Below are 26948 nucleotides of genomic sequence, written 5' to 3' on the forward strand. Positions count from 1 at the left end.
TTATCCGGTCTACCAGTACGCTATTTCCGGTGTCAATAGGCTGGGTACGCCCATTCACCTACGCCAATAGCCGGAGTGCAAAGAAGATATCATGACAAGAATGACAACGAAACATTTTAATATAAATGTTTTATTTTATTTTATATTATTCGACACGATGGCACCTGATTAATGATTCAACCAAAAAGCAAAATATACATGTTGATATTTTTATTTTAACCATTGTAAATGCAAGACGTTTATGCATGTTTTTCACCTCTTCCAACACAAATCACTTTGAAAGAAAGAAATACCCAACATTAACAAAATATATCCTTTATTATAGGATATAAGGGCACACATGTAAGGAAAGGATGCTTGAAACCTTTAATTGGCAATGTATTATAGACCACAGAGAGCCAAGAAAAAAAATTGAAAAAGAAAATGTATTTTATGAAGCCCATTTAGTCAAGTAACTAATTTCCCCTATTTAGAAAAGAATCGCAAACTGATGTCACTTTCTCTTCTGTAACTCTCTGGCCAGGACATCCATCTGTGGACAAAAATATTAAGCCTGATAAATATCTTAATTAATAAAAATAATGAACAAAAAACCAGCTACAAACAACAAAGCATTTGTGTTGAATTTTCTGATGAGTTATACTTTAATATGATTTAATTTGAATGTTGTTATAATTTCAATCAATGCATCATGTCAGATACAGTTTGAACCCAATGGGTCCTTTTGCATTTACTTACAAAGATGTTTCTCAAGGTGCCCCTGTGCTGGGGCCTCAGGTAGCTACACTCCCCCGCCTCACACAGCTTGATCTCGTCTGAAACCTGGAGGGGAGAAAGGGAGGGAAGCCACATATTTACGTACGAAAATACTCTGTGAAGGGTGACATAGGAGAAAAAACAAGCTGTAAAATAATCTAGTGTTGAGGGTACATGACTCAAAGCTAAAAGGTTCCAAGTTTGAACGCCGACCTATCCAGTCAGCTGCCTCACCCATACCTGCTCATGAATGACATGCATAAATCACCTTTAATGTAGTAAAAACTGAACAATGCGGCAGTTTGGATAAAGGCGTCGGATACAGGACCAAATAGGTAATTTCAAGTAAAGCAGACTGGTTCACTCGTCCATTCCTACCTCAGAGGTGGTGAATGCCTCCAGCTCTCTCTTTCCTCCAGGGTACCAGCCATGAGACCAGTGCTGGGCGGTGGAGAGCTGGACCCCCAGACACAGCAGGAGGCCCAGAAGCAGCACCAGCCGAGACACGTACATCATGGTCCTGGCACAAGGAGAGGTCACAACGATGGAATTTACAGTCATTTATACAAGGCTTATGGGGAAATGGGATGTATGATCTGATGCACTTAAATATCATTTTATATTTGACTTGCTGCTTCATAAAATAGCTTTGATTGTCATTTGCATGTTATTGCCATTAATACGAGCTAAACTTGATTTTAAAGCTAAGTCGATAATGTCTCAAGAGGGAAAGGCTCAGTTTTCTTTTCTAAAATAGCAGAGTTCAGAATTATTTAATATTCAAGAACATGATTTTCTTCTTGCTGGGAGCAGTGATCAATGCATATAGAAAGGAAATGGATATATTAAAATTAAAAGTACCATATTTAATTAAAAGTTGAAACAGAATGATCAATTCGGTGCAAATATGCTGCCTAGATACAGTTAAACAGTGTGGCGCAAAGAAACATTCAAACTTACCTTATACTTCCTTCGTCGCAACAGGTATCCACCCAGTTTCCTTGAATCTCTCTCAGTGTAGTATAAAGTCAAAGATGCGTGGATGTTCAGGTACAGCAGTCAGAACACGTGTATAGGCGGTGGTCCAGTGTGTCTGGTCCTCCTTGTTATAAGTACCAGTAGGGAGGGCTTTCCAGACCCCACGTCACTCTGTCCTGTGGTCCCTCTAACCCCACCCACCATGTTGACCCCTCTGCTCTCGACGCCACCAGGGGTCAAAGGATGGGTCTTGGGAGACGAGGGATGCGGACCACTGGTGCTGTTCCAATTATCAGGGGCAAACATTACTCAGGAGGGGGGCCCAGCCCTGCAAATACTCCTCCCTTAAACACCCAGAAGGTTCCTCCATTAGCCTCACAAAATGCATTTGACTGATCACATAATCTCCCAAGACGAGGAGCATATGCTGGCCTCTTGGGAAGGCCGTTTAACATCTCCTTTCCCATCTGAAGCCTCACGACCACCAGGGCCTCATCCAGGCTTAGACTGTAACCAGACACCTATACAGGAAGTAACAGGTATTAGATGTACACCTATACAGGAAGTAACAGGTATTAGATGTACACCTATACAGGAAGTAACAGGTATTAGATGTACACCTATACAGGAAGCAGCTTTGTACTGTTGGATGTGTCTTTGTACATGAGGATGTCATCTAACGCTGGATAAGGAAAACGGTCGATAGCATGTTCTACTAACACCCTAGGGTCAGTAATACTGGATCATCCAATGAGAAATAGAAGGCATTACTATTTAATAAGAAGGGGGTATTGGCTGATTGATTGAACACTGATTGATACTCTGGAGGAATGCTTGCACACAAGACAAATGGGCAATTATTTGAAACCCATTTGTCTCACTTTAGCCATAATGAGCACTGGATGTGGATGACATGAAACAGCCAATGACAACACCATTTGCCTCATTGCAAATGGGAGCTGAACAACCATTTTTAATTTGTAATTATACAAAATAACGAGGCAGGAATGATAAAATCTCAAGCACTTTATTATGTTGAACATTATCTTGCTTAAAAAGGCCATTTGGTATTATATAATTATATATAATTTGTTAGCATATATATAATTATATATACATATATTAAAATGTTGAATAACAAAACCCTAGAGACAGACAGATGAAAAAAAAAATGCTTAAGACATCAAATTAGAAATGGCCAAAAAAAGATAATCTCTAAAACGTTTTAGAAATGGTCCCAATACAGTTCAATATAGATCTATTAAAAAAAAAAAAAAAAAGCAAGGCAAGAAGACAAGAAGGAAATATAAATAACCTTACATTATGTACAAAGGGTGGTAGGTAGTGACCATTTTGAAAACCGGTAGAAGAGCAAGTCAAGTAAGGACATCAATCAGGGTTGGTTAGTGAAAGGGGGACACCTGTTTCAGCAGGGGAGTGTAAACTTCTCAAACTGAAATAAACATGACATGGATGAACACTCTGAACCTCCACTTCCCAACCAGAGACCCTCTCCATCCATCGATACCTGTCTCTGCTAGAAGGGCGGCATAAAAAACACATTTTTTTTTTAGGGGGGGGGGGAAGTTTAAGATAAAAGGTTCAACCAAGCAGCTATCATTTTTTGTTGTGTACAATCAGGAGCCTACTGTGTACTATTTATAATATACCAAACGATTAAGTGAATTAAAATGAATTGGCAGCGCATTTAGGAAGAATGGCATAAGTGAGTGCTGCTGGAACAATAGTAGACACTCAAAGATCTACTGTGAATTTATCTAAAACCCTATGGCTCCATTCATAGGCTATGCTGACAGCGGCATTTCCTTTTACTCTTAGTTGGGGCGGGGCCACATAGATGGAGCTGCCACTAACATGGGGCTGCTAGCTGGGGTCTGTGGGAAATTCATTACCTTGCTAAAATTCATTTTTTGGGGTGGAACATAACTATGGAGGCACTTTTTGGAGATAACAAGCTACGTTCATTTGAAAAGTTGGCACAGTGTCATATTCTTGTGACGTAATCATCTTGAGCAAACATTTTTAATTAAAACAGGACTAAATGGCCAAACACAGACAAGCCATAAGGGGAACAACACGACTCCTCCCTCTGCCACCTCAGCGGCTATAAGAGAAGTTGGAAACATAACAAAGAAGTAACTAAACACAGTGGCACCTAACTACTAATATGGGCACTTGTGACGCTTTGGAATGAGAGTTAACCTGAAATGGCAATGACGGTGCAGAGACAGCCAGCAGCCAAGGGAAAGGTCTCGACTGCTTCACAAAACAAGGACCCCACGCACTCCGTCGCAACGTTGAGTCTTGACACTGCTACTTTGGATTTTTCTTCTCAAAAATTCTCTCCCTCCACAATTTCTGGTTGGGTTCTATTCATACAAGGGATTCAGTTTCTTTTTAGGGTGCAAATTGCACATTAGTATACGAGTCTTCAACCCAGTGATCACAGAATTGCATATTCTAACCTTTTAATCTTTTAAGCAACAAATTAATTCTGTGTGTTACACGCATGAAGGAGAATCTAATCATTGTAGTCAAAATGAGTTTGAAATTGGGACGTGCAAATTAAATATTAATTTATAAATCGTCTTTTTTTATAAGGTGAAAACAAACAAAAAAATTATCTGAAGAACACACCGTGGATAAGGGTGGGCAATTTATGCTCCGGTAATCTTCAGGTAGGAGTGAACCTTTTGAACTCTAGCCAACTGTGGAAATGGACCAGTGTTGAATTTGTAAATTGAAACAATCCTGTGCGCAGTCATTTCCTGAGTTGGCAGAGTTGAAATAGGACTGACCCCTGTCGATAACTGACATCATTCATCTTTCATTACAATCATAAAGGGAATGGCTTCAATGGTGGCCTCATTGGAAACACATGGCGTCGCAAACCGAAGTAGAATATAAGAATCCACTGCAAACATTTCAGAGCACTCATACATTTCATGAAAAGAAAGTTTCACTTTGGAAATTAATCGAAGCAACAGCTTTATAGTTTTACACAATAAAAAATAAACATTCTTCGGCATCAGTGACCGTGGTGAAATAATACAATCTTATACCAAAAAAAATGGTGACAAAACAGCATTGTGATGCAAGGCCAGTATACAACAAAGGGGAAGCAGTTCATTCATACAGAAAGGAAATACTCTTTGATTTTGAGTTCTCCCCATCAATACTGCTGAATGTCCGTAAGCAAACACATGAACTATAGAATTGGTATATCTCGATGATAAGATTCCAATGGTTTATCATGGTATTTAAATTGATTGTCATGTCTCACGCTTTAACAAATTTACTCGAAGGGCGGGGGATGGATCCAAAGTGTGGTGCATTACTCATCGATGCACCAGAAGTCTTGTCTTGTCTTGTCTGGTTTTTCCTGGACAGTTTGTTGAGGTGGTCTCCACGTTCAAAGCTCAGGTGAATCAGGGGCTTTGGCACTGTGGGAAGGATGCAGCTTAGGGCTCACTTTCTTTTTGCGTATCTGGACGCATGTGCATTTTTTCTTAGGGTTACGCCACATTGATGTCGCCCGCCTAGAGACTCTTGTTACTTCAACTCCAAAACTGGATGGGGGGGGGGGGGGGGGTTGGATGATGATGTGTTAACACTCCTGTGTTGAACAGTTGTGTGGTCTTTGTGTGCACATGAAGGGGTGGGTGGGTAGGGATACCAAAACAGAAAATCTATCGAGGATAATTCTATAAATAAATCAACCTGTGTTCTGCCAACCACTGCAGTCAGGTAGAGCCACTGATTCAGGCCATAAGAAGACAAATCAAGTATCAGTTCCTATGTAGAAACAAAATAAAAAGTATAATAACCCAGCTACGTAGACCCTAACAATCTTCCCTTAACTGTGAACACCAGCCAATAAAGCGTTGGATTTGTATTCATATATAGTTATATTATTTATATATATATTCCAATAAAATATGTTACAAATGCCACCCTAAAACGTAGCCAACCTCAAAATGGTCTAAAAAAAAACAAAATAAAAGAAGCCTCAGGATCGTTATATATACACTTTCTAAAGAGAGACGGAAAGCTAAAAGGGACAAAAAGGGCTGTATTGACAAGACAAATATTACAAAATATTCATGAAAGCATTTCAGTTTGTCGTGTCTTTCTGTAGGAAAGCTCTGGGTTCTGTTTTACTGTGCCGAGACTGTGGTTCCCTTTTTCCTCTGGGAAGGAGGAACCTCAAGAAGTCCGTCAGGTGAGCCAAACTGCGCGTGAACGTGGATGTGTTTACCACGGTGAGTTTATATTGGTTTTAACGGTGTGTTTGAGTGTGGTCGTCCGTCTGCTACTTGAAATTGGCATAGTCGGAAAAGGCATCTATGTACTCTTGAACCACCTTGTAGCAGAACTCGTACTGCTCCTAAAGGGAGAGAGGGACAGAGAGAGAGAACTGTAAGGGACTCCATTGTAAAACCAAAAATGGAATATGAATAAATAATAAACAGTTTTTTGTTAAAGTCTGTACATTCAATATTGTTTGCAAAACCAACAGAATACTCAATTGGTTTTGTATAAACTGGATAATCCTCCAGGGAAATGAATGAATACAGACTTAAATATTAGGTTGACATTTCAGAAAAAACAGACACAATGGGTTCAACAGGAGCATGTCCGAAGTGTGTTGTTAAAACCAAAGCTAGCCCTCTTGAAAGGCGTTTAAGAACTTTATACATTCATGTAAAGTTACACAAAAACGTTCATTTTGTGAGACCCAAACGTAACTGTTTCTAAGTTGGTGAAAACAGGTGAAAGCCCCCCTGATCCAACCTAGAACTCATTGGGCTGAGCTCTGCTCACCAGTGTCTGCACCATGTGGGGCCTCTGAAGTCTCAGGCTCTTGACCGTCTGAAACACGTCCAAGATGCCCTCGGCCTTGACCCTCTCCAGGACCGTACTCAGCGCACAGAACGTCCCGGTCCGGCCGGCCCCCGCACTGCACACGCACACGCACACACACAATTTAGGAGCCGTTTTTATCTAAGGCAGCTTTAAAGTATGGATGCTTACAGTATACAATCAACATTTTCAAGGGTAATTAAGTTCATATAGATGAATGTAGCATTGAGAGTAAATAATAAGGATGTTATGTCCAGAAATACACAGACACCCATAAACACTCAAGACACCCATGAACACAGTAACTGTGTGCAGGTTTTTTTTTTTTGCCTGCCAGCCCGTCAGAAGGAAGAGGAGAACAATCTAACCGAGCAGTGAGTTCCTGTGACATAAATAGACATTGTGTTTTACCCAATACATTAACTGTTCAACGCACACATACACGTGCACGACAGATATAAATAACAGATGCTCTCTACATCAAGTGCCTATGCATAGAATAGAGGTGGGGAGGGGAGGCTGCTTCTATGTACTGTGTATATGGGTTTGCACTTAGCTCTCCTGTATAGAGTGTGTATTTGCTTCATCCAATATTTATGTTTATAGGATGTATGGTCGATTATTTAAGAATTATTTAATTGTTGACAAAATTACAATTCAATTCCTTCATCTCACAACGAACGGGAAACCTTGTGAATATCAAAAAACGTGACTGAATGAAGTCAACAAAGGAGCCCACTAGGCAACGTAAAGTGGTTGTGCGTGTCTCTGACCTGCAGTGGACAGTGATCGGGTGGTTCCCAGACTGCTGCTGCTGTTTCGTCACCGCGGCGATAATGTTGATCATGCCTTTCCCGTCGGCGGGGATGCCCACCTCAGGCCAGCCGTGGAAGTGGAACTGACGCACCGCCCGTGCTTTGTTCTCCTGATCGGAACCGGGGAGCGCGGGGAGAGTACAGGTCACCAGGATGGCAGCACATTGTGTTTATGGGTTATAAAGGGCAAACTAGTGGAGGGGAGGGGATCTCCAATGTGTTTAAGGAATAGGTCATGAAGGTTTACTATTTCTATCTATCTAGCTTTCAATATCTAGAGGAGAATATCTAGAATATCGAGAGGAGGCACAGAGTGATGGCGATAGAGAGACATACAGAGAGCCCTTACCCGGTTGTTGGTGACCAGGAGCTCTCTCACTGTGTAGCTTTCGCTCTCATCCTCCCTCTTGATCTCGATGGAGACGTCCCCATAGGCCACCGCCCCGTCGCTGGGCCAGTACTGGGCACACTTCTCCTGTAATGGACGCCCACGACACAGGGCAGACGCGCAAAGGAGCAGGTACACGAGGTTAATCATCCCGTATTGTGTGCTCCACCGTAGCCACGTTCACATGCAGAGACGCGCTCCATGAATGAGTAAGCCTACGTAAAATAAAAATTGCCTTCTTATTCTGAACTATGGCACAATGTCGGAAATGGATGGGGATTATAAGTAAAAAAAAAAGAGTTCAAGGTCAACCCTTCATCTAGGCTGCGGGGGGGCTATTGTGGCCGTTCGGTTCCTGGTACAATACATGTGATTGAATGAAAGTTATTTCTGTGCTCCTGGATGTTCTGTGCAGGAGTGGCATGATGAAGGTCATGGCTGGGCTCGGGTCGCCTGCGTGCAGCAGGACCTCTGCTTCTGTTGTATTATTGAGTAGCTTCTCCATTAACAGCCGTCTATTTTAGCCCCTTATTGGCCTGATACCCAACACCGCCGCACGCACACATGCGTATTCACACATCTCTCTGGAGACTACCGGAGAAGGGGAGCTGCCCGGCCCCTTTTGTGTATGAGTCTGCCATCCCTAACCTTTTACTCCCAGTATATACGAACCGGGTTGCATCCCCAAAGTCTCACAACCTAAGGAGCAGCCTTAGGTTAAGCACCCTTCCCGATATTAAATGAGCTGTATCCAAATTCACTTGGGAGTATTTCGGATCCATTAACCTCCTGAATGAGTTCTGAGCATTGTAATATTATTCCCAGCAACAATCCCCCTCCAGGTCTCTGATCCTACCTGGCCTCTCTCCTCCAGCTCCGTCAGCATAACGATGGAGCAGCTTCTCCACTCCCAGATCATCCTCCAGAAGTCCTCCAACGTGTGCTGGAGAGGGCCCTGGCTGGCGATGTACGAGTCCTTCTGGCGGTAGCCCTGAGGAGGCAGATGAGAGGGGAGGGGAAATGGGAAACAACAGTTGGTGAGACAATGGGTGAGAGAGAATGCATGTAAGTAGACATGAGTAGTGATTTTGAATGTTAGCATTCATTTTGTATTGTAATGCATCTACTGATTATTACACATGACATCGCTTGTTAAAGAGGGATAACAGAAAATGAAATACTGGATGGTGCATTTGCGTTCAAACATAAAAACAAAAGAATGCTTTTTCAGACTGACATCAATGAAGGATGCGTTCACATAATCCGTGTTCTCTTCTCCCCGTTTCACTGGAATGATGACTCTGTTAAACTCATCTGAAACAGACAGAGGGACACATTGGTGGTAGACTGATACAAAGGGTTGGGATAGACAATGGTCGCAAAGCCGTTTAGAAACCCTAACCCCTTCCTCGTCTTTGGGAGAATAAAAAGCATAATTACTGTTATGCCTTAACCCCTTTTAAGCTTGAGTTTATGTGTAATGGTCCCTTCCTGCAAGTAGAATGATATTGCATGCAAAGGCACGTCCATAAAAACTCAGGAGAAGACCTACATGGAATAATCTGTAGGACTCGGTTCTTCTTCATGTTGGCCGGCAGGTTGCCCGTTCTCATCTTATCGTTCTGGATCTTTATAGATGTCAGCTTCTACGAGGAAGAGAAAAAGAAAGGATACATTTTCTGGATTGTCGAACATAAACATCCGGCAACGTAAAAGTAAGACGGAAAATACCACATGCACACAAAGACTCCCAGCCCTGACTACCTTGAATTCGGTCTCCAGGCCCCCGCAGCCGGCTCCCGGGGACGGGGCGTAGAGCTTGGCCAGGTGGGACTCCAGGGAGGAGACTTCCAGCTCAGTGTCTCCGTACAGGTAGTGCTCCAGCAGGGCCTGGAAGATGAACACGTACTGCATCTGGGGAAGGAGAGAAAGGAGAGAGATTGTAGAGGACTCGTGATGCTCCACCAACTTCAGGATCGACCAAATGGGAAATGCCTTTCTAGGAAACAACCAGCTATTATGGGGGACAACTATTTTTGAAATTGGTCCAGTATTGAGCGAGAGCACCCTGTCAAGGCACGTAAAAAAAAAAGACAGGCCCTGATATTATACGTGTCTGACAACATTATTGAAAGGATCCCTACAGAGATACAAAACTCTTTTCTTTACCTTAATTTGGTCTGTTTGCTATTGTGTCTACAAGAGTCTCGCTCAAGGACAATTTTCGCTCTATAAGAGCACGCGAGAGATCGTTGCAGGAAATTTCCAGGTTGTCGTTACAATCTCAACTCTCCTTCACCCAAATATTTCCAAGGCATCGGGTTTTATGTAGTCCAACACAATACACTCTTTCCTGCACTCCGCTCTGACCTGTCCACTGTTCTCTTCCTGCAACAACTCAACTATCGTGCTCTTTCACAGGCGAGACTAATTAAATACTGGACCAAGTTCAAACATTTTGGTCTGCATTAGTCCCTTAAACCATATATAAATAACGAGACCTACTTTTAAAAAGGGACTTGCTGATATGTATATGACAGTTGCAATTTCAGGTCTAACATCATTTTTGCATTAAATGACTCTTTTAAATGAATGTTTAATAGTTGCGACAAAAAAGTAATGAATTTGAGGAAGAACATAGTGAGGCAGGATTTTCCGAGAATGCAATTTCATTCTGGTAAATAGCTCAAATGAGCAGTGATTCAGCTGGTCATGTGCGTTTGCGTTGGCCTTCCCTGTTGTTTCGTTGGTCTGTGTGTCACCTTTAAAGCCGTACCCCCACTGTGAGCACCAGTCCCTCCATCTGGTGTTTACCCCAGAGACCTGACCGTCCTGTTTTGGCTTCTTTAATTCATTACAAAGCACAATCAAGCTCATGACAACGGCTTTGTTTGCAGTTTTAGCTGTTTATGCGTGTGTGAGCACCCAGTCAGGACCAGGCAGTGATGCATTTGTCAAAATATTTATTTTTAACCTCCACTGGGAATTAAACTCCTGAAGCTTTATATATACTTGCCGCGTTTGAAACCAAAATAGAGTAACGATGACGGCCCTCACACAGTACATACGCCAATTTGTCCTCGGAAAATTTGAAATGTACAAACTGCGGTCCAGATCACAGTGAGGGCAAAACGCAGACTACAAATGCCTTGGTGACACGTGCTCGCATGTCTTAACATTCTATATAAATCGCATCACAGCGAAGGGGCAGGACAGGACCCACCAGATATGAACCCTGATCACAACGCTGCTAAGCAAGTAGCAAACGCATACCGGCTCTCTCATCGTTTCAATCCTCTGCGAGTATGCAAGTGTGTTTTTGTGCGCGTGTATCCAGCCGTCTGCCTGTCTGTCTTTGTTCGTGTCTTTATGCGTGTGTGTCTGTTTGAATGAGTGCGTCTATGTGTCTGTTTGTCTGGCTGTCTGTCCATGTGTGTGTGTGCATTTCCCCCAGAAGCAGCGCGTCGGGGGTCCGACCAACTCACGTCCGTCTGCACCATCTGACAGCGCTGCGCTCGGATGCGCGTGACGAAGCCGAACACGTCCACCTTCCGCTCTGAGGTCATCATGTCCAGCATGGCGTCGATCACGATGAAGGTGCCGGTGCGGCCCACGCCGGCGCTGCAGTGCACCACGATGGCGCCGGCGTACTGCGGGTTGCAGTTCTTCACCTTCTTCAGGAACTTGAGCATGCCGATGGGCGTGAAGGGCACGCCGAAGTCGGGCCAGCTGGTGAAGTGGAACTGGGTGACCAGCCGCTGGGGCTTCTTGCCCGACAGGTCGCCCACCTAGATGGACGGACAGACAGGCAGAGAGAAAGAGGTCAAGAGAAGAAGAGCCCTTCGAGCCGGGGTTCAGGGGTCATGCGTTTGGTTGAAGACACCGAAGGTAAACATGAACGAACAAGGAGAAAATGACGACAAAACAAAAATAAGTCCAAAAGAGTAATAAGTAATGATAGTAATTAATGTGCATTAGTGCTATTTTTATACCACTAAATGAGTGACTTTGTTCACATTTATTTTTATATTCATGCGAGAGTAGAACAACTGTAGCCATCGTGTTTTAACAAAAAAACACATGTGACCCTTCCTGTTGAGACCCAGTGGAACGGTACCTGTTGGATGCAGAACTTGCGGATGGTGTAATCCACGAGGACCATCACGTCTTCCACAGAGACGCGGATGTTCCCGTAGGTCCAACAGCCCTGGTCCGGCCAGTACTGGGCGCATTTACACTGAGGAAAGAGAGAAAAGGGCAGTGCTGTGAATACACACTCACTGAGACCCCTCTGCTCTGATCTACCAATCACCTGGCACTCTACCAGCTGATCAGGTGACACCCAAACACATGCATAAGAAGATCATCTTATGGCACCATGAGGACACAGAATTAAAAAGCCTATTTCCCAAATTCATCAATAAAGCTAATGGGCAAGATGATGTCATACAAAACGTGCAACAAAGGGGTACCTGAAACCTAACGTGTCATTCCCAATATTGCCTACCTCTTTCCTCTCCTTGAGATTTGTAACCATGACGATGGTGGCTGTGTTCTGCTCCCAGATCATTCTCCAGAAGTCGTTCAACGTTTCTTCCTTTGGCCCTGATAGGACAGAAAAAGAAATGCACAGAAACATGAATTAAACCGACAGATTTAAAACTATGGACCTACTTTTATCTTGTTTTAAAAAATGCACCTTGGGCTCCAATAAACTTGTTCTTCTCTTGGTAACCCTATAAAAAACAAACAAACAGAATAAAGAATATATATTAATACAGATTTGAGACGAAAGGTCTGTTCTAACTCAAAACAAACAAAATAGCAACGAAAAAAAGAATCTTCATACTAACGTTTACAAAAGAGGCGTTGATAAAGTCAGAATCGGGGACTCCCTCCAAAGATGAGAGGTGGACCCTTGAATGGTCATCTGAAATGGCACGGACACAAATCAAGGAAAATAAGTCAAAAAATAGCAAATAGGATTTACAATGTGGACCATTGAATGGTCATCAGAAATGGCAGGGACACACATTAAGGAAGATAAGTAAAATTAAAAAGCAAATACATAGACATTTTGAAAGTCAGGAATACCATGCAAGACATGCTAGAATAAACAATACCATCAAGGACGAAGGTGTGATGCTTATTATTGTTGATGTTGGGCTTCTGGATCTATTTCCATTAAATGATTGGAGTGCAGTTTAGTTTTAGAGCTAATAAATCAGTTTCATCTAAGAAGAATCTCTGCAGGGTATATAGGCATTGTACATAGTTTATTTGCATAATTAGGTAGAAAAGCATTTAGCTTTGTGTGGTCGTACTGGGGGTCACTCACATGGCAGGATGTTGACGTATCTATTCTTCTCCTTATTCTCTTCCTTGGAGGCAGCGTCACACGACGGCTGGATAGGGCACACTGGTAGCGACTGAACGAGAAAAACAAACATTTCAAATTCCATTCCCCAACACATCATTCTGAGCTTCTTGTACGCTCCTTGTGGAGTTCACCCTGGTTTAGTACTACTGTGATGACCGCACGATTGTGTTGATTGTATCCCGCGGCTCAGTATGATATCAGACACACAACAACCTTCCCCCCCAGTCTCTCCCTTATCGGTATCTCATAAGTGATGTTTCGAGACTTGCGGTTCCATTCTATAAAAAATATGTGTAAAAAGGTTTAAAATAGTGGTTGTTATTTCTAAACGTAGATAGTTTAATGACCCCCTTGGAGGGATTTAGTCAGTTACTGATGGCATCCCATAATTTTGTGCTCTAGCTACGCTGATCTTCGGTTGGCTCATTTCATTATTGTCTGATTGCATTCTAACAGTCTCAGTCTGTCAGCAGAGGGTTGGGAAGCCAGACAATGAGATCCTAGGTGCAGGTGCGGTGTGGTAGGGCGTTGGAAAGCTATGACAACTCATTTCTCATCAAAGGATTATGTGAGATATTTACCAGCACACTGCTTAATACGTCTGCTTCCTAGACTGTGGGGATACAGGTTTGACATCTATTTTGTCTGGGACTGATGTATATTGTGTGTGACTGAGTCATACATTAAATTCCTCCCTGAAGAGCTTGTTGTCGTCAGCCATTCGCCGGTTCATCTCTTCCTCCAGCTTATCAATAGGAAGGGGCGGGTACTTCCTGTTTGTACTGGGCGAGCGGGCCAATAGTGGCACACTCTGGAGCTCTGGAGGAAAAGAGAAAGATAGAAGAGGAGGGGAGATCAGGAAGGAGAGGAGAGGAGCATAGGAACAAAAAGGAACAGAAAAAGGAGGAAGTAGTTAGAGCGAGAGAGGGAGAATTTGAGAGCACAACTTTTCAACTATTCACTATTCAACTGTTCAAACAGGCCACCAGAGGTCAGTGTTGTGCAGCACTGCCTTAGGAATGGGCTAACCTAAGAGTTAGGTAATCCCATTGAACAAAAGCCTCTGCCATCGGCCAGCCAGTGAAACAGATATTAGCAACGGGAGCGTGATCAATCCAGTCTTATCTGAATCAACTCAATGCGGCACGTTGGAACAGGCCGACTGATGTACAACAGCACAAACTCGTTGATATGACCCAAAATAAACAGAAACGAATGCCTGATTACACGGTCCGATGTGCCGAGACACACACACACACAAAGATCAATCACTGAAAGCACATGCAACCACATCCGCGTACACACGCAGAAAGACGGATACCCACACTTATTGACTTACCCGTATCATCTGATCTACCATTGGTCAGTCTGAAGGAGTTGGAATGACTTCCTGCCTGCTTGTACTTCTTAAACCTGTCAATGACGAGACAAGCGTTTCAGCACACATCTACATCTGACACACACACACACACACACACACACACACACACACACACACACACACACACACACACACACACACACACACACACACACACACACACACACACACACATACACACACACACACACTCGCCCCAGATACACTGCAGAATGTCGGTTGGTTGTTGCCATAGTAACAGCTGCAACTTGGGGCCTCTCCACAGGCTTCTTGGCTCCATAAAAAACCTAACAAGTGTTCCTTGGCTTCCCTGCTTTTTATGTTATTTTGCCCATGAACAGAAATGTTACATTCACTCAATGCATTCCAGGCCACTTTGTTAAAAAAAGTCGCATCCAACATGTTGTTGTCTGACCTGAGCATGTAGAGGATGATGATGATGAAGATGATGACCAGCAAGGAGGACACGGCCACCATGACGGCCATGATAGGCATCTCGTCCGCCTGGTCGTCTTCTTGGGCGAGGGACAACAGAAAAGACACAAAAAGTTTGTTCTGCATGTACAGCACAGCGGGATGAGGGGGAGAAAAACAGACTAAGCAGCAAGAGACAGTTCCACAGTAGGAGTTAACCTGTACGCTTCTGTACGAAGAGACAGATATACGTGCCCACTAAATGCTAACCCTTTAGCAGGATCTAATACATAAGGTCAAAATCCATGTTCCAGCCATGCACTCTTATGCATGTGTGTTTTTATGTATTCATTATAATTATTGACGTTGAAGCAGCATTCCCCAAACTAACGACAGTGCAGTCTTGTTTATTTAACAACAACCTTGTTGTGATGTGGAGGGAGGGATTGAGCTTTGAGCTTTTTTTGCCCCATCCAACCCTGCATCCTTCATGTCAAGTGTTCAAGCATAAGGCAGAGCCAAGGTCTGGTGTAAATATTTCATTGGCCTTCGGAGGAGGACGTCTCGGCCTGGCTGGAGAGAGTGAGAGCTGTGGAAAGCTCATCCACAGTCGGCGTAAACCTTCACTTCAGAATGTGCAGTTACATCACTAGAGAGCTGTAGGGTCAACCTACAGCTCAAGTCTGGTTTTAACCTGGTAAGCGTCCACAGATGTAGACTGGACTGGGTTGTGGTGAGAGTATGGGTTATTCAAAGTAGGGCTGAGGTTTGGGGTTATTTCCATTGTCGGTGGAAAAACTTTGTCATAAAATGTCGGAGATAATGACCAATGGGCACTTCAAAATAGCATCGCCCTATGATACGCCTTTCATATGACAAACTGTAGCTCTGTAGCAAGGGAAAACAACGTTTTATAAAGTTTTTAAATAAATATTTCCTTTTCTGAAACTATAAGGACTCTATTAAATAATAAATGATATAATAAATAACATTAAATATTTATGTGGATTTACTCATCTGTAAATTGACTAATTTCATCAGCACTTGTTTGGAGAACAACAAAAAATAAACTAAAGCTAAAAGCAGAAAAAAAAGAGCTGAAAAACGCTTCAGTATTCAGTAATAGGGTATGTCATTAATGCCAGATATTTGTTTTTGCATGGTCAGGTTACTACTGCTATCAAAACATGTATTATTGATGAATAAAAAGTATAGAATGTTTCTGATTTGAAACATACTGGTTGCCCAGAGAGGGAATCATCTGACCACATGTTCCACCATTAATTTCCACTATGCTGTGAATGTTGATGCATCATTCCCATAGTTATTCTGGCACTTTCCTGCAGACAATGAATACATTTAGGAGTGCATCATCACAATAGCCTATGTATGGACATCATGTGAGTGCAACATGCCTACGATTGCGCAAATTCCAGCTACAAGTTCTCGCAGGTTGGACTAGAGACCACATATAGATTATCAGGAGGGAGGGGTGGGGGGGGTAAAGCAGAACAAAAAAATACAATAAAAAATACAAAACAATTATCATCAAAATACACAAATTCAAGTTATACAGCCAAAATATGGCCCTGCAGTTACATCTGCCACCCTTTCCAACTGGCAAAGTGGATTAAGGCCTGTTTGTCACCAGACCCCTTTCATTCATCAAATCCCCTTTAAACTCCAATCAAATAGCAGGAAACAGTGGGGGTCGGCGGTGTATTAAATGGGGTGTAAAAGTAGGTTTCAAGTGAAGCCACGCTTAAGCAAATAGTGATACTGCTTAGTGAGGGGGATTATTCCAGAAAACCATGAAGCCATGCTTTTTGGGTCCAAAAAATAAAATCGCGGCAATATGGATCACTGTTTGGATTATGTATCAGCATGATCATCATGTATATGATTTTAATCAATCAGTACATGTTCTTGAAGGTATGCCATCAGATAACTATAGTTTTCCATCGTCTCCCCTGTTCAAGCCTCCAATATTATGGAAAAAAAAGGAGAAAAGGGCAGGCATGCCTATTCAAATTATTAAGACACCACCACTCAAGAACCATAACCCACTGAATCATGCCCAGACACCAAAAACATGGATGCTGTCTCACCTGGATCCTGGCCATCTGTAGAAGGACACAAGATGGTGTTTACTTATGGTGCATCTAACAGCAACTACAGCATCCCCCACTGTCAGGTTGTGGATAACAAGCGGCTGACTCGGTCACACGGACAAACTCACCTGGCGGTACCACGCGGAACTCCCCCCCCCCGCTCGCCGCCGTGGCCGTGGCCGTCGCCATGGGGTCGTCGGTGACATCGCCCGAGAACGTCTGCGGAGGAGTGACGTCCGGCGTCCCCGTCACTGCGGTCCCGTTGTCCCGTCCTCCGTCTTCTACTGGCTCCGTGCCGTTGGGCGCCAGCGGGGGCGGTGGGGGGGGCTGGGTGGCTGGAGGTCCGCTGGGGCCGTCTGTTGGGGCCTGAGGTTGTGGCAGGGGAGGGGCCGGTTGGGGCTCCGCTGAGGGCGCGGCCTGACCCCCGTCATCTTGGGCCGCCGCGGCCGTCGTAGGCGTCGTCTCCGGGACAACGATAGGGGGGAGGACAGTGGGCGGGTCTGTCAGGGCAGGGGTGGGCGGAGCTGTGGTGTTGAGTAAGGGGGCGACGGGGGGCGCAGTGGCCGGGGCAGTGATGACACCCACAAGGCCTGGAGAGAGGAGGGAAGGATGGGGGTGGTAGAGCTGCTGCTACGGCGACTACAACGTTGTGATAACAAGAGTCAGATTCCATTAAGCATCAGAAAATGATGTTCAATCCACGTCAATCTAATGTGAATTCAGTCTGGACTTCCTTCTATTCCGTTGAGACGACTTGATGGGTGGAGTGTATTTTCCCTCCTGGCTACATAGCTAAGCGGGTGAGCGATTATGGTACACTAGTGTTATGGCAACGGTGCCGCTGAACTAAGCAACAGCATTTTAAACGTTGAGGAAGTGCAAACAACACAAACAACGCAAGGGGGGGATTCAGACCACACCCCTATAATGTTCATTAGCTGACTTTGAGATTCATATTCATTTACTATTTGAGGGTAAGATACATTATGTTATGCTATGGTTATTGTAAGTTGATAGCTTCTGCTCCATCACTTTCATTCATATGACACCGCTCAAGCATAACAGTACAGAACATGGAAAAGGGTGAGTCATTCTGAGGTACCTGTGGTGAGGGGGGGGTCCTGCGCTGAGGCCCCTAGGGCCAGGCCGAGCAGAAGGAGCAGGGGACACACACCCATTCTGCCCTACACACACACACACACACACACACACACACACACACACACACACACACACACACACACACACACACACACACACACACACACACACACACACACACACACACACACACACACACACACACACAGGACCATGAGTCAAAGAGAACATCCCATCACAATGACATCTTAACCAGAGCCTTGTGACCTGAAAACTAAACTGAACCACTGTTGGGACAGGAGGAGCCACTGGCCCCTCTGACCCCGGAGCAGAATCCAACATGCTCATCATGTCAAGAGATGTATCTAAATCTTGTTTTGAAACCACAACGGAGTACTCACACACTAATGGGTGTGTTCACAAAGAGATCCCCTTACCTTGAGGAGCGGAGTTGGCATCAATTACTCATTCGCACAGCATGGTCCTGAATCAGGAGGAATGGACAATGAATATACACAGCATATGGAATGACAACAATGCAGACTTTATCATGCACATCATGACAGGAGCATAGGCTTAGATTTCAACGGGGATTAAAGGGATACGTCCCCCTCAATATTATAACATGTGCATTCATCCATCCTCACCCACAAAAAGATTTTATTGAGAAATAACACCATAACGCTAATAGACACGGCAATGTCTCTGACAGAGGCAGATCTTTATTTACTCCCAAACACACACAAATACCTGAAAGCAGGAATACCGGAAAGCTTTACTGCATCCACACACGTAGAAATAGTACGTAGGTAGAGTATAGACTTAAGCAGCACAATGAAGGGTATCCTGCATGGTCAATACAGCTATGAGTAGTTCAATACTGCCCAAAGCATAGATTCTGTGCCAAAAAGGCAGAGGCCTATGTGAAACTTCTGCAACCGATTGCTGATCGTAATAACACCGTGGCCAGCCTTCCCTAAATCACCACCGAGGCCTAACAGAATCAGTCCCCCCCCGACCGCAGGACTTGAATGGTTCCTCTGCTGAGTGCTGCCTATTCATGCAGAAGTGACTAGGCCCACTGTGAACCGCGACCAGAAGGAGGGAATGGAGTTGGGCAGTCTGTATCTGCCAGACTGACCGTTTTCTGCTCCACTCACAGAAGCCCTAAAAAGTTGTTGTCTCACTGAGTGAGCTGTGATAATCTCTGTGGCTAATCCAACGCTCTTGACCCAGCAATAATCCTGCATGTCTGGCCCTAAGGAAAAGGAGATGCATTAGGGGGGGGGGCACGGGCACACACACACACACACACACACACACACACACACACACACACACACACACACACACACACACACACACACACACACACACACACACACACACACACACACACACACACACACACACACACATTACTACATCAGGGCCCTGCACAAATTGGGCGCTAAAGTCAATAGCGTTGCCAGTTCCTCTGTCTAGGCAAACTAAAAATCTGTGGACAAGCACAGTTTTCACCAGAGCCTGTCCATTCCAGCACTTACATTCAAGCTGCACAATACCGTTTTCTATCTGGCCCTGATTGGAGCCTAAAACAGCGAATGAATGCTGAGTAATGCAGTCGTGCGTTATCCGCCCACTAAACAAAACGCTTGTCCTCCTTGGCTCCAACCAAACCTACAGCATTCACAATCACGGCATCTTTTGAGCTGAATATTTACTGTCATCAAACTGCTCTTCCCTCTTCATTTGGATCCTATTCAACTTCAAGTAGGGCGTCGCTAATGATCTGCAATAGGCTAAATAAAGTGTGGCTTCTAAACTAGCCCGTGTGACCTTGCATAACAAAACATACCTGTTTTAGTCCACATGGCAATCTAATTAACCATGAACGCAACTGGACTGAAACAATCCATCTTGGCACGCTGCACACATTCTGTTATATGTATAAACGAGACCAAATAAAAATAACACTGGCTTGATTGCGTTTTATCTTGATTCAATCCAGATTGCTTCCATAAGATTAACAACTATGGACAAAAAACACAATACGAGTTCAAAAATTGGGCAACATAATACATTGGGTGACCAAACAGCTTTCTTCACACTGAGTAAACCGATATGGAGTCGGACAGCTCCAAACACGACAGGGATCCATCGTTAGCGGCACATCCCTCGCTCATCGACCTCCCACCTTATTAGAGGGAGTGACTCAGCTGGAACGGCGCTCGGGGGCCACAGGTAGCGACTGAAAGGGGCACCTGCCTTCTGCCCGTGGTAAATATAGCACCATATATAGCTTGCATGTCAACAGCATCTAATCACTGTCAAGCTTTTATTAATGAGCTTTTTTCCTGAATGGAATGTGAATAATTGTCAGTGTCATATGGGGGGGGGGAAGGAGAGAGAGAGAGAGAGAGAGAGAGAGAGAGAGAGAGAGAGAGAGAGAGAGAGAGAGAGAGAGAGAGAGAGAGAGAGAGAGAGAGAGAGAGAGAGAGAGAGAGAGAGAGAGAGAGAGAGAGAGAGAGAGAGAGAGAGAAACCTTCCTTCGTTAATAGGAAGGTTTGAAGCTTTTAGTGCCAAAGACGCTAGAGAACCCCACTGAAACCCCCTCCTATGGTCTCCGAGTCCGACCATGTTTTTGCGATATATTGGGAAGCGGTTATTATTAATTTACTACTCAAAAGGCTAGTGGGTTAACATCTGCCCTCTTAAGTGTGCTTCAAATAAATCAAAGCATTCACTTGGTAACATTTTCCTCCAAAATCTCCATCATGCTACCGCTACCATCTAACAATGGTCATTCAAGCATTTCTGCATGTTCCAAATTTGTCATTATATTTAAATCTATACAAAGCATACTGTTATCATAATAGAATAAGCAACTTTTAAATCAAATTAAATATTCACAGCTTTGTGATGGCCATTCATGAAACGTTATTTATACATCTGGAAAACCTTATAAGGCTCCATTAGAAGTTACTTTTATACTAAACATGCCTTTCGTAAACCCTGACACATATTTCAGCATCTTTTGTCTTTTTCAGCATCTACCCTTTTCAGAAGAGAACAGAGCATAAAAGTTCCTTTCATGTGCCTCATTGATTTTATCTCACAACCTGCACCATCGGTTTCAAATCCTAATGCATAATTATAGTCGTACTATGCAATACATATTTCCATGTATCATACTCTTCCCTTCTGTTTTGTCACGGAGCTGAAAAAACATCCTCACTGGCATCAACATTATCCTATCCCCTTTGGAGGAAACATACTTGTAGCATGTTAGCTCCAATTTTCCTTAGCATCTTGAAGCACTAAAACTAAAAGAAAGTTGAGCCCGACTGGCCTGCAGTGGGAGTTGTGCTGTGCACCCATGTGAAGACATAGTGATTCACAGTGAATCACCTAGGCAGGTCCTTTAGGGCAGCCAGGCAGCTTCAGGAATTGTATGGCAGAAGTGTAATGCCGAAGCAATTAACTGACTGATTAACTGCTGAATTATTAGAAGCAAAACCATGATTACAAACAAAATAACAAACTCCAAATAAAAAAGTGGTTAAAAGGGGGTAAAAAAAAGCTAACATTTTAAACAGATAATTCTAAAACATTGTACCTAAGTACACATTAACTTGTAACCTTTTCTTAAGCTATCCGTATGCGTCTACGAAACAAATGCATTGAGTTGCTATATTACAATTCTACCATGTAAACATTAAATCTGGTAGTAAGGAACAGTGTAGTTGGAGATCCAGCGAAACCCCCTTAAATAGGAAAAACACTCCCAAGGAAGGCCAGAAATGCATGTGAAGAGAAAAGAAACAACTTAGTGCTTTTGCAGCCACCCATATTTATAATCACAGCACTTCCCAAATTCTCACTCCTGCTATAATTCTTACAATGTTGCCAGACTTTAAAATCTCTGAGGCCTACCCAGGCCTAATAATTATAATTTCTAACTCAATACCTGAACCTTAGGGTCTATAAACGAATATCTAAACAAAACCACAATCCCTCTAGAAATGGCCACCCATTGACAATCATAGCCTCCAGGGATTCAGCTGGATCCAGGGAAGAGTCTGGGGTCATATTACAATAGATAACCCATATTATATGTTGTGATGCCGCAAACGCAGCATTGCCTTTCATCATGAATGCAGATTACCTTAATAATACAAGTAGGATCCAATACAGGCAATATATTTACAATATAGACCTATGTATTAAAAAAAGCTGTAAATAAACCGTAGAAGACAGTAATAATAATAATAATAATAATAATAATAATAATAATAATACTAATAAAAATAAGAATAATTATGTGATTCGATAACTCAAATGTTGTCATTTAAACCATTTACTTTGACAATCAAATATTCACCCTCCATTTCTCTCAATACTTAAAGCGTTTGTTAAACTTCATACTGTAATCACTGTTGCATCCGTAGATCCGCTCTTGCCGTTTCATTCTTATACATAACAAAGGATTCTCCTGTGAAATGAATGTTATTTATATGATGCTATGGCCCAAAACACACACACAGACCTGGCTCATTTTGAAACCACAGACAAATTGTCTGCAAGCACACACCACAGGGTTTAACTTCATAATCACCGCAGTTCCCCTGTTTGGTTGCACTACGCGAGTGCCCCCTGACACCTACTAGGATGAGCACAGAGCAGAACCAGCATGACCTCAACCCGAACAGAAGTGGTATAATATTGGTGATTGAGCAAGGATAGTTGTGTGTTTGGGGGGTTTTCTTGAGCGCACCTTGCTGCGGTGGATAATAGGAGTCTGTCCTTATCCGTGGCACATTAATACAGTTCCTATGTCTCTGTGGGGAGGGGCCCGTCGGTCCAGGGGAGACAGCATTACAGTGAATGCTTCTCTTCATCGCGAGGCTGGTGTAGGCCTAACCCAGAACCGCCAGGGCTCTATGCTCTGACACAGACCGCAGATTATATGTCCCCAACGCCACACGGGGCGGCCACAAGCCTCTGGACTTCCCTTTCTAACAGCCCGCTACACTCTGCTGGTGTGGTTTGTCTTCTGCTGGTTTTCATTTATGGGCTGTTGGGTTGATGCAAAGACTTGCAGCACATGCTGGGAATTAGCATTGTGGCTAATCGTACGGGCACGGCCGACCGCGCTGTCCGTTCACCATACTGGTGGTGGTAGGGTTCAATCAGAGAGGTGTTGAACTCTGCCCACTCTTGGCAGGGTCTCTCTCTGTGTGTGTGTGTGTGTGTGTGTGTGTGTGTGTGTGTGTGTGTGTGTGTGTGTGTGTGTGTGTGTGTGTGTGTGTGTGTGTGTGTGTGTGTGTGTGTCCGTCCGTCCCACTGAGTAACCCAGAGGACGACCAGGGCTGGGGCCACATCAGATGGAGAGAGGATGTGGAGCCGCTTGTAGTGGCCTCTCCACACAAGCCTCTCTCTCTCCACCCTCCATGCAGGGTGCAAGGCCGCCAATGTGACAGCATTGTATGCTTTGCTTTCCCACATAGTACGTTTTCCCTTGCAGCACCACGTAAGGCTCCCTAATAAAAATGCCAATTTGAACTAGCAAATGTCACTAGCACATTAAACATAAGAGAAACTATTTTTGACTGTAGCGCCACACTATTAATGTGTGGTTAATGATGCTTGGTTCTTCCAATTGAGATGAAAACTGAGCTTTTAAATATGTGATTGACCTCAACTCCTTTTTGAGAACGATAAAGCCTTTCAAATATAATATTGAACAGATTCCATTCACCTAGACATCATGCAGGTTTTTTTCTCATGTCTTTGATTTAAATTGATGTCATCATAAAAGGATAAACAAGGTCTGCAATTATCTTCCCTTTACATATTCATGTAAATATGACAGCCTTATCTCAGATGATTATTCATGTGTATAATAGGTATATTAAAGCTGGGTGATTAATATTACACTCACAATTTAGGGTGGTCATTATAGCAAATGTTGTGAATTAATCTTACAAACAAATTAGTTTGCATCCTGGTCAGTCATTGGTAATGTTTACAAACACTAAATGTACATTCCTCTTTTACTCAAAGCTGCCTACCTTCACAGGGTACGGTCCATTATAAATGGTTCACGCCTTACAACTGTATTTTTCCATATGCAGTTTCCTCCTTTTATTTAAAACTGAGGTTCACCTCATACGGCATAACCATTGACCCACAAATAAGCATGTAACAATTAAATATTTATAAGCTAAAGATAAAACATTGCCGTACAGTATCTGATTGGTTTAAAGTCCACCATTGCTAAAAGAAAGTGAAATATAGCTAAGAATTTGCTTACCATCCTGGGGAATTCACCACTGTAACTGAGGACATAAATAGGCCAACACCTTTAGGCAATTCTGCATAACCTCATAATATTACCATGTAATAGACATTGAATCAGTGTTCATTTTTTCTAAAATATGTATACCTAGGTAGAAACGAAAATAGATATACTGCCCCCCCCCCCCAAGGGCCAACATAATATATTGTCAGTGGCCTTCAAATTGTGAAATATCCCCCAGTAGGAGTTATTTTAGACTCCAATGTTGCAAAGATTTCCAGAAAGGCATTAGAAGCTCTGTTTATTTGAAAAGGTAAAACAATTGCTAAATGCAGAACACAAGAACATCAAATCAACTTTAGAACGGCCATCCATAAATAGTTCCTAGAACCAAAAATAGGTTGGAATACATCGTTCTGAGTAAGATAAAACGATTAGGCCTGCTGCCTTTTTGACTGATATTGCAATAGCAATGTTTTGGAGTCAATCTGCTTAACTAAGTCGATTTGCATTTTGCTCAGCGATTCCAGGCTAACATTAATATGGGTGGAGGACATACAACTTTTGAGGGGAGGTAACGTGTGCAGACCTGACCGCCGAAGGTAGGCCTGCTGGCAGGATTTGACAGGATGACTAAACACCCCCACGTAACAAGGTTGAGCTTTGCACGTGGAGGATCTTGACTCCTAACATGAGGACCTCACGGAAAATGAATCCCAGATCGAGACAGAGATGCGGTAAGTAGGCCTACTTGCCAACCGCTTGAGGCTAACGATAGGCTAGGATTGAAGCAGCACTTGATCCCTGATGTGACACGCTGCATCCTGGTTCTGGAATGACATCATGACATCAAACTGCTGCAATCGATCCAGCTCACCTTTAGTTTGAATCATGTGATGAATCATCAGCCATTAATATCTTCTGCCCTTCAGCAAAGAACATCATTATCAAAAAATCGGGGTACCAATTAAAGCAAACGACCAAATAAGCCAGGCTAGTCTACACAACTACTGTGCCAGGTTCTCTGACAGCAAGAAGAGTCTCAACACTCACGAGATAGTGTGCTTGGTTACATTCTCAGTGACATTTTGGTAGTATAAAGGCAGGTTGTGGATAAGAAGTGTCTTTGTATAGAGGAGTAGATAGGCTACTTTGTTTCAAGGATCACAATTAAGAAAACTCTTAACCTGCTGGGATTTGGTCGGAAGATGTTAGCGATCCCGTATTCCTGGCCTGGTTCTCATGAAGCCCCCAGTTACTCCACCCACCCCGAGTCGCTCCACACCCTCTCAAAACATGTAACAACAAAGCATCGGCTGATAAAAGTGCATTTCCCAGGGTGACCGAAACCACAAGACTTTCATTCGTTCAACGGAATATGGGGTGTATAATGGGATATAGTTGGAAAAAACGCAGGATGCTCAGTTGAGATATTCCCGACTTAAATGTTCTAATATATATCTCATCTATCCCCCTGTACTGGAGAATCCCCTTCGCCAAAATGTCCCTCCCTGCCTCCCAGCCACTTCTACAATGTTCATGTTGTTCCAATCAGGGTAGAGTTCCCCCGTGATTTACCATTCACAAAGTTGACTGGCTCTCGGGAGATCCGACCCATCCTATAACCTCATTAAACCGTAAAAAGAATCACTTTGTAAACGGAAACGAGATACCGTAGTGGGACAGAAGACCGTCTAATGGGCACAATCATGATCTCAGATTAATGACGCTGGATTCGGCCCGCAGAAGTAACACGGTATGAAAACTTGACTTGACTTCCAGGTCTCCTCTAGAACTGACTGCACTGGAAACAGTCAGTTCTACATAGAGCTATAGGGCCAAAGTACTGGGATCCGATGTTTCCCCATAACCAAACATGCCGTAGTCCCCATGTAATGTAATGTGTGAAAAGCGTGCGCAACAAAAACAAACTCACCCCAACTTCAGTACAGGCCAAGGGGAAATGTTGGAGATGAGGTGATGCGTTGAAATAGTATATTTTGTATTTCCACGTTTTCAACCCCGGCCCCCAGTCTCCACACCCCAGGATCAGAGTGTGTGAGCGGGGTGGGTAGGGGGGGGCGACCTGTGATATAGGAATGATCTGGTGCTCGTACTTCCAATCCGAGGAGCCACTATTCGGTTTATTTTAACATGCTAGGGCGGCCCCCTGAAATTCCCAACTCGATCCCAAAGGCGTACAACAGATGGTAGTTTCTTCGTCTTCCGTATTATACGAGGAAAAATATGGAACAACAGCGTTTATCCTCAGTATCCGGGCGCGTCAGACGATCATTCTAGTCCGCCATGTTGTATGTCTGCATTGGAAGAATGGGAAGCAAGCAGCACATTCCCTGGCCAGGCCCCAGCTCCAAGTTTTTGTTCCGTAGTATGGTGCGACGTCTGCTGGCCATTGGCGAGAGTGCCAGATAAGTTTAG

General features: G+C 43.6%; 2 protein-coding genes across 5 annotated transcripts; both read right to left on the reverse strand.

Annotated features, from left to right (window-relative positions):
• Nucleotides 1-195: 195 nt before the first annotated feature.
• Nucleotides 196-1863, reverse strand: gnrh2 (gonadotropin-releasing hormone 2). The gene is made up of 4 exons (XM_030374755.1): nt 1717-1863; nt 1135-1276; nt 739-822; nt 196-532 (listed from the first exon to the last, which is right to left on the reverse strand). The coding sequence occupies exons 2-4, from the start codon at nt 1270-1272 to the stop codon at nt 494-496; spliced, it is 261 nt and encodes an 86-aa protein (XP_030230615.1). The 5' UTR covers nt 1273-1276; nt 1717-1863; the 3' UTR covers nt 196-493.
• A 1900-nt stretch (nt 1864-3763) lies between these two features.
• ptpra (protein tyrosine phosphatase receptor type A) lies at nt 3764-26856 on the reverse strand. 4 transcript variants are annotated; one of them, XM_030374685.1, is made up of 22 exons: nt 26446-26856; nt 18646-18692; nt 18210-18291; nt 17236-17697; nt 17105-17119; nt 14998-15094; nt 14541-14614; nt 13884-14020; nt 13160-13250; nt 12675-12751; nt 12521-12557; nt 12329-12426; nt 11939-12058; nt 11307-11609; nt 9586-9735; nt 9374-9467; nt 9059-9135; nt 8678-8812; nt 7783-7908; nt 7392-7543; nt 6580-6715; nt 3764-6142 (listed from the first exon to the last, which is right to left on the reverse strand). In XM_030374685.1, the coding sequence occupies exons 2-22, from the start codon at nt 18664-18666 to the stop codon at nt 6068-6070; spliced, it is 2559 nt and encodes an 852-aa protein (XP_030230545.1). In that variant the 5' UTR covers nt 18667-18692; nt 26446-26856; the 3' UTR covers nt 3764-6067. The 4 variants fall into 4 exon arrangements, with proteins under 4 accessions (XP_030230545.1, XP_030230544.1, XP_030230546.1 ...); XM_030374684.1 differs by having other exon boundaries at nt 14998-15097; XM_030374686.1 differs by lacking the exon at nt 17105-17119 and having other exon boundaries at nt 14998-15097.
• Between the last annotated feature and the right edge of the window lie 92 nt (nt 26857-26948).

This window comes from Gadus morhua, chromosome 13, assembly GCF_902167405.1.
Source record: "Gadus morhua chromosome 13, gadMor3.0, whole genome shotgun sequence".
In the NCBI taxonomy this organism is placed as follows: Eukaryota; Metazoa; Chordata; class Actinopteri; order Gadiformes; family Gadidae; genus Gadus; species Gadus morhua.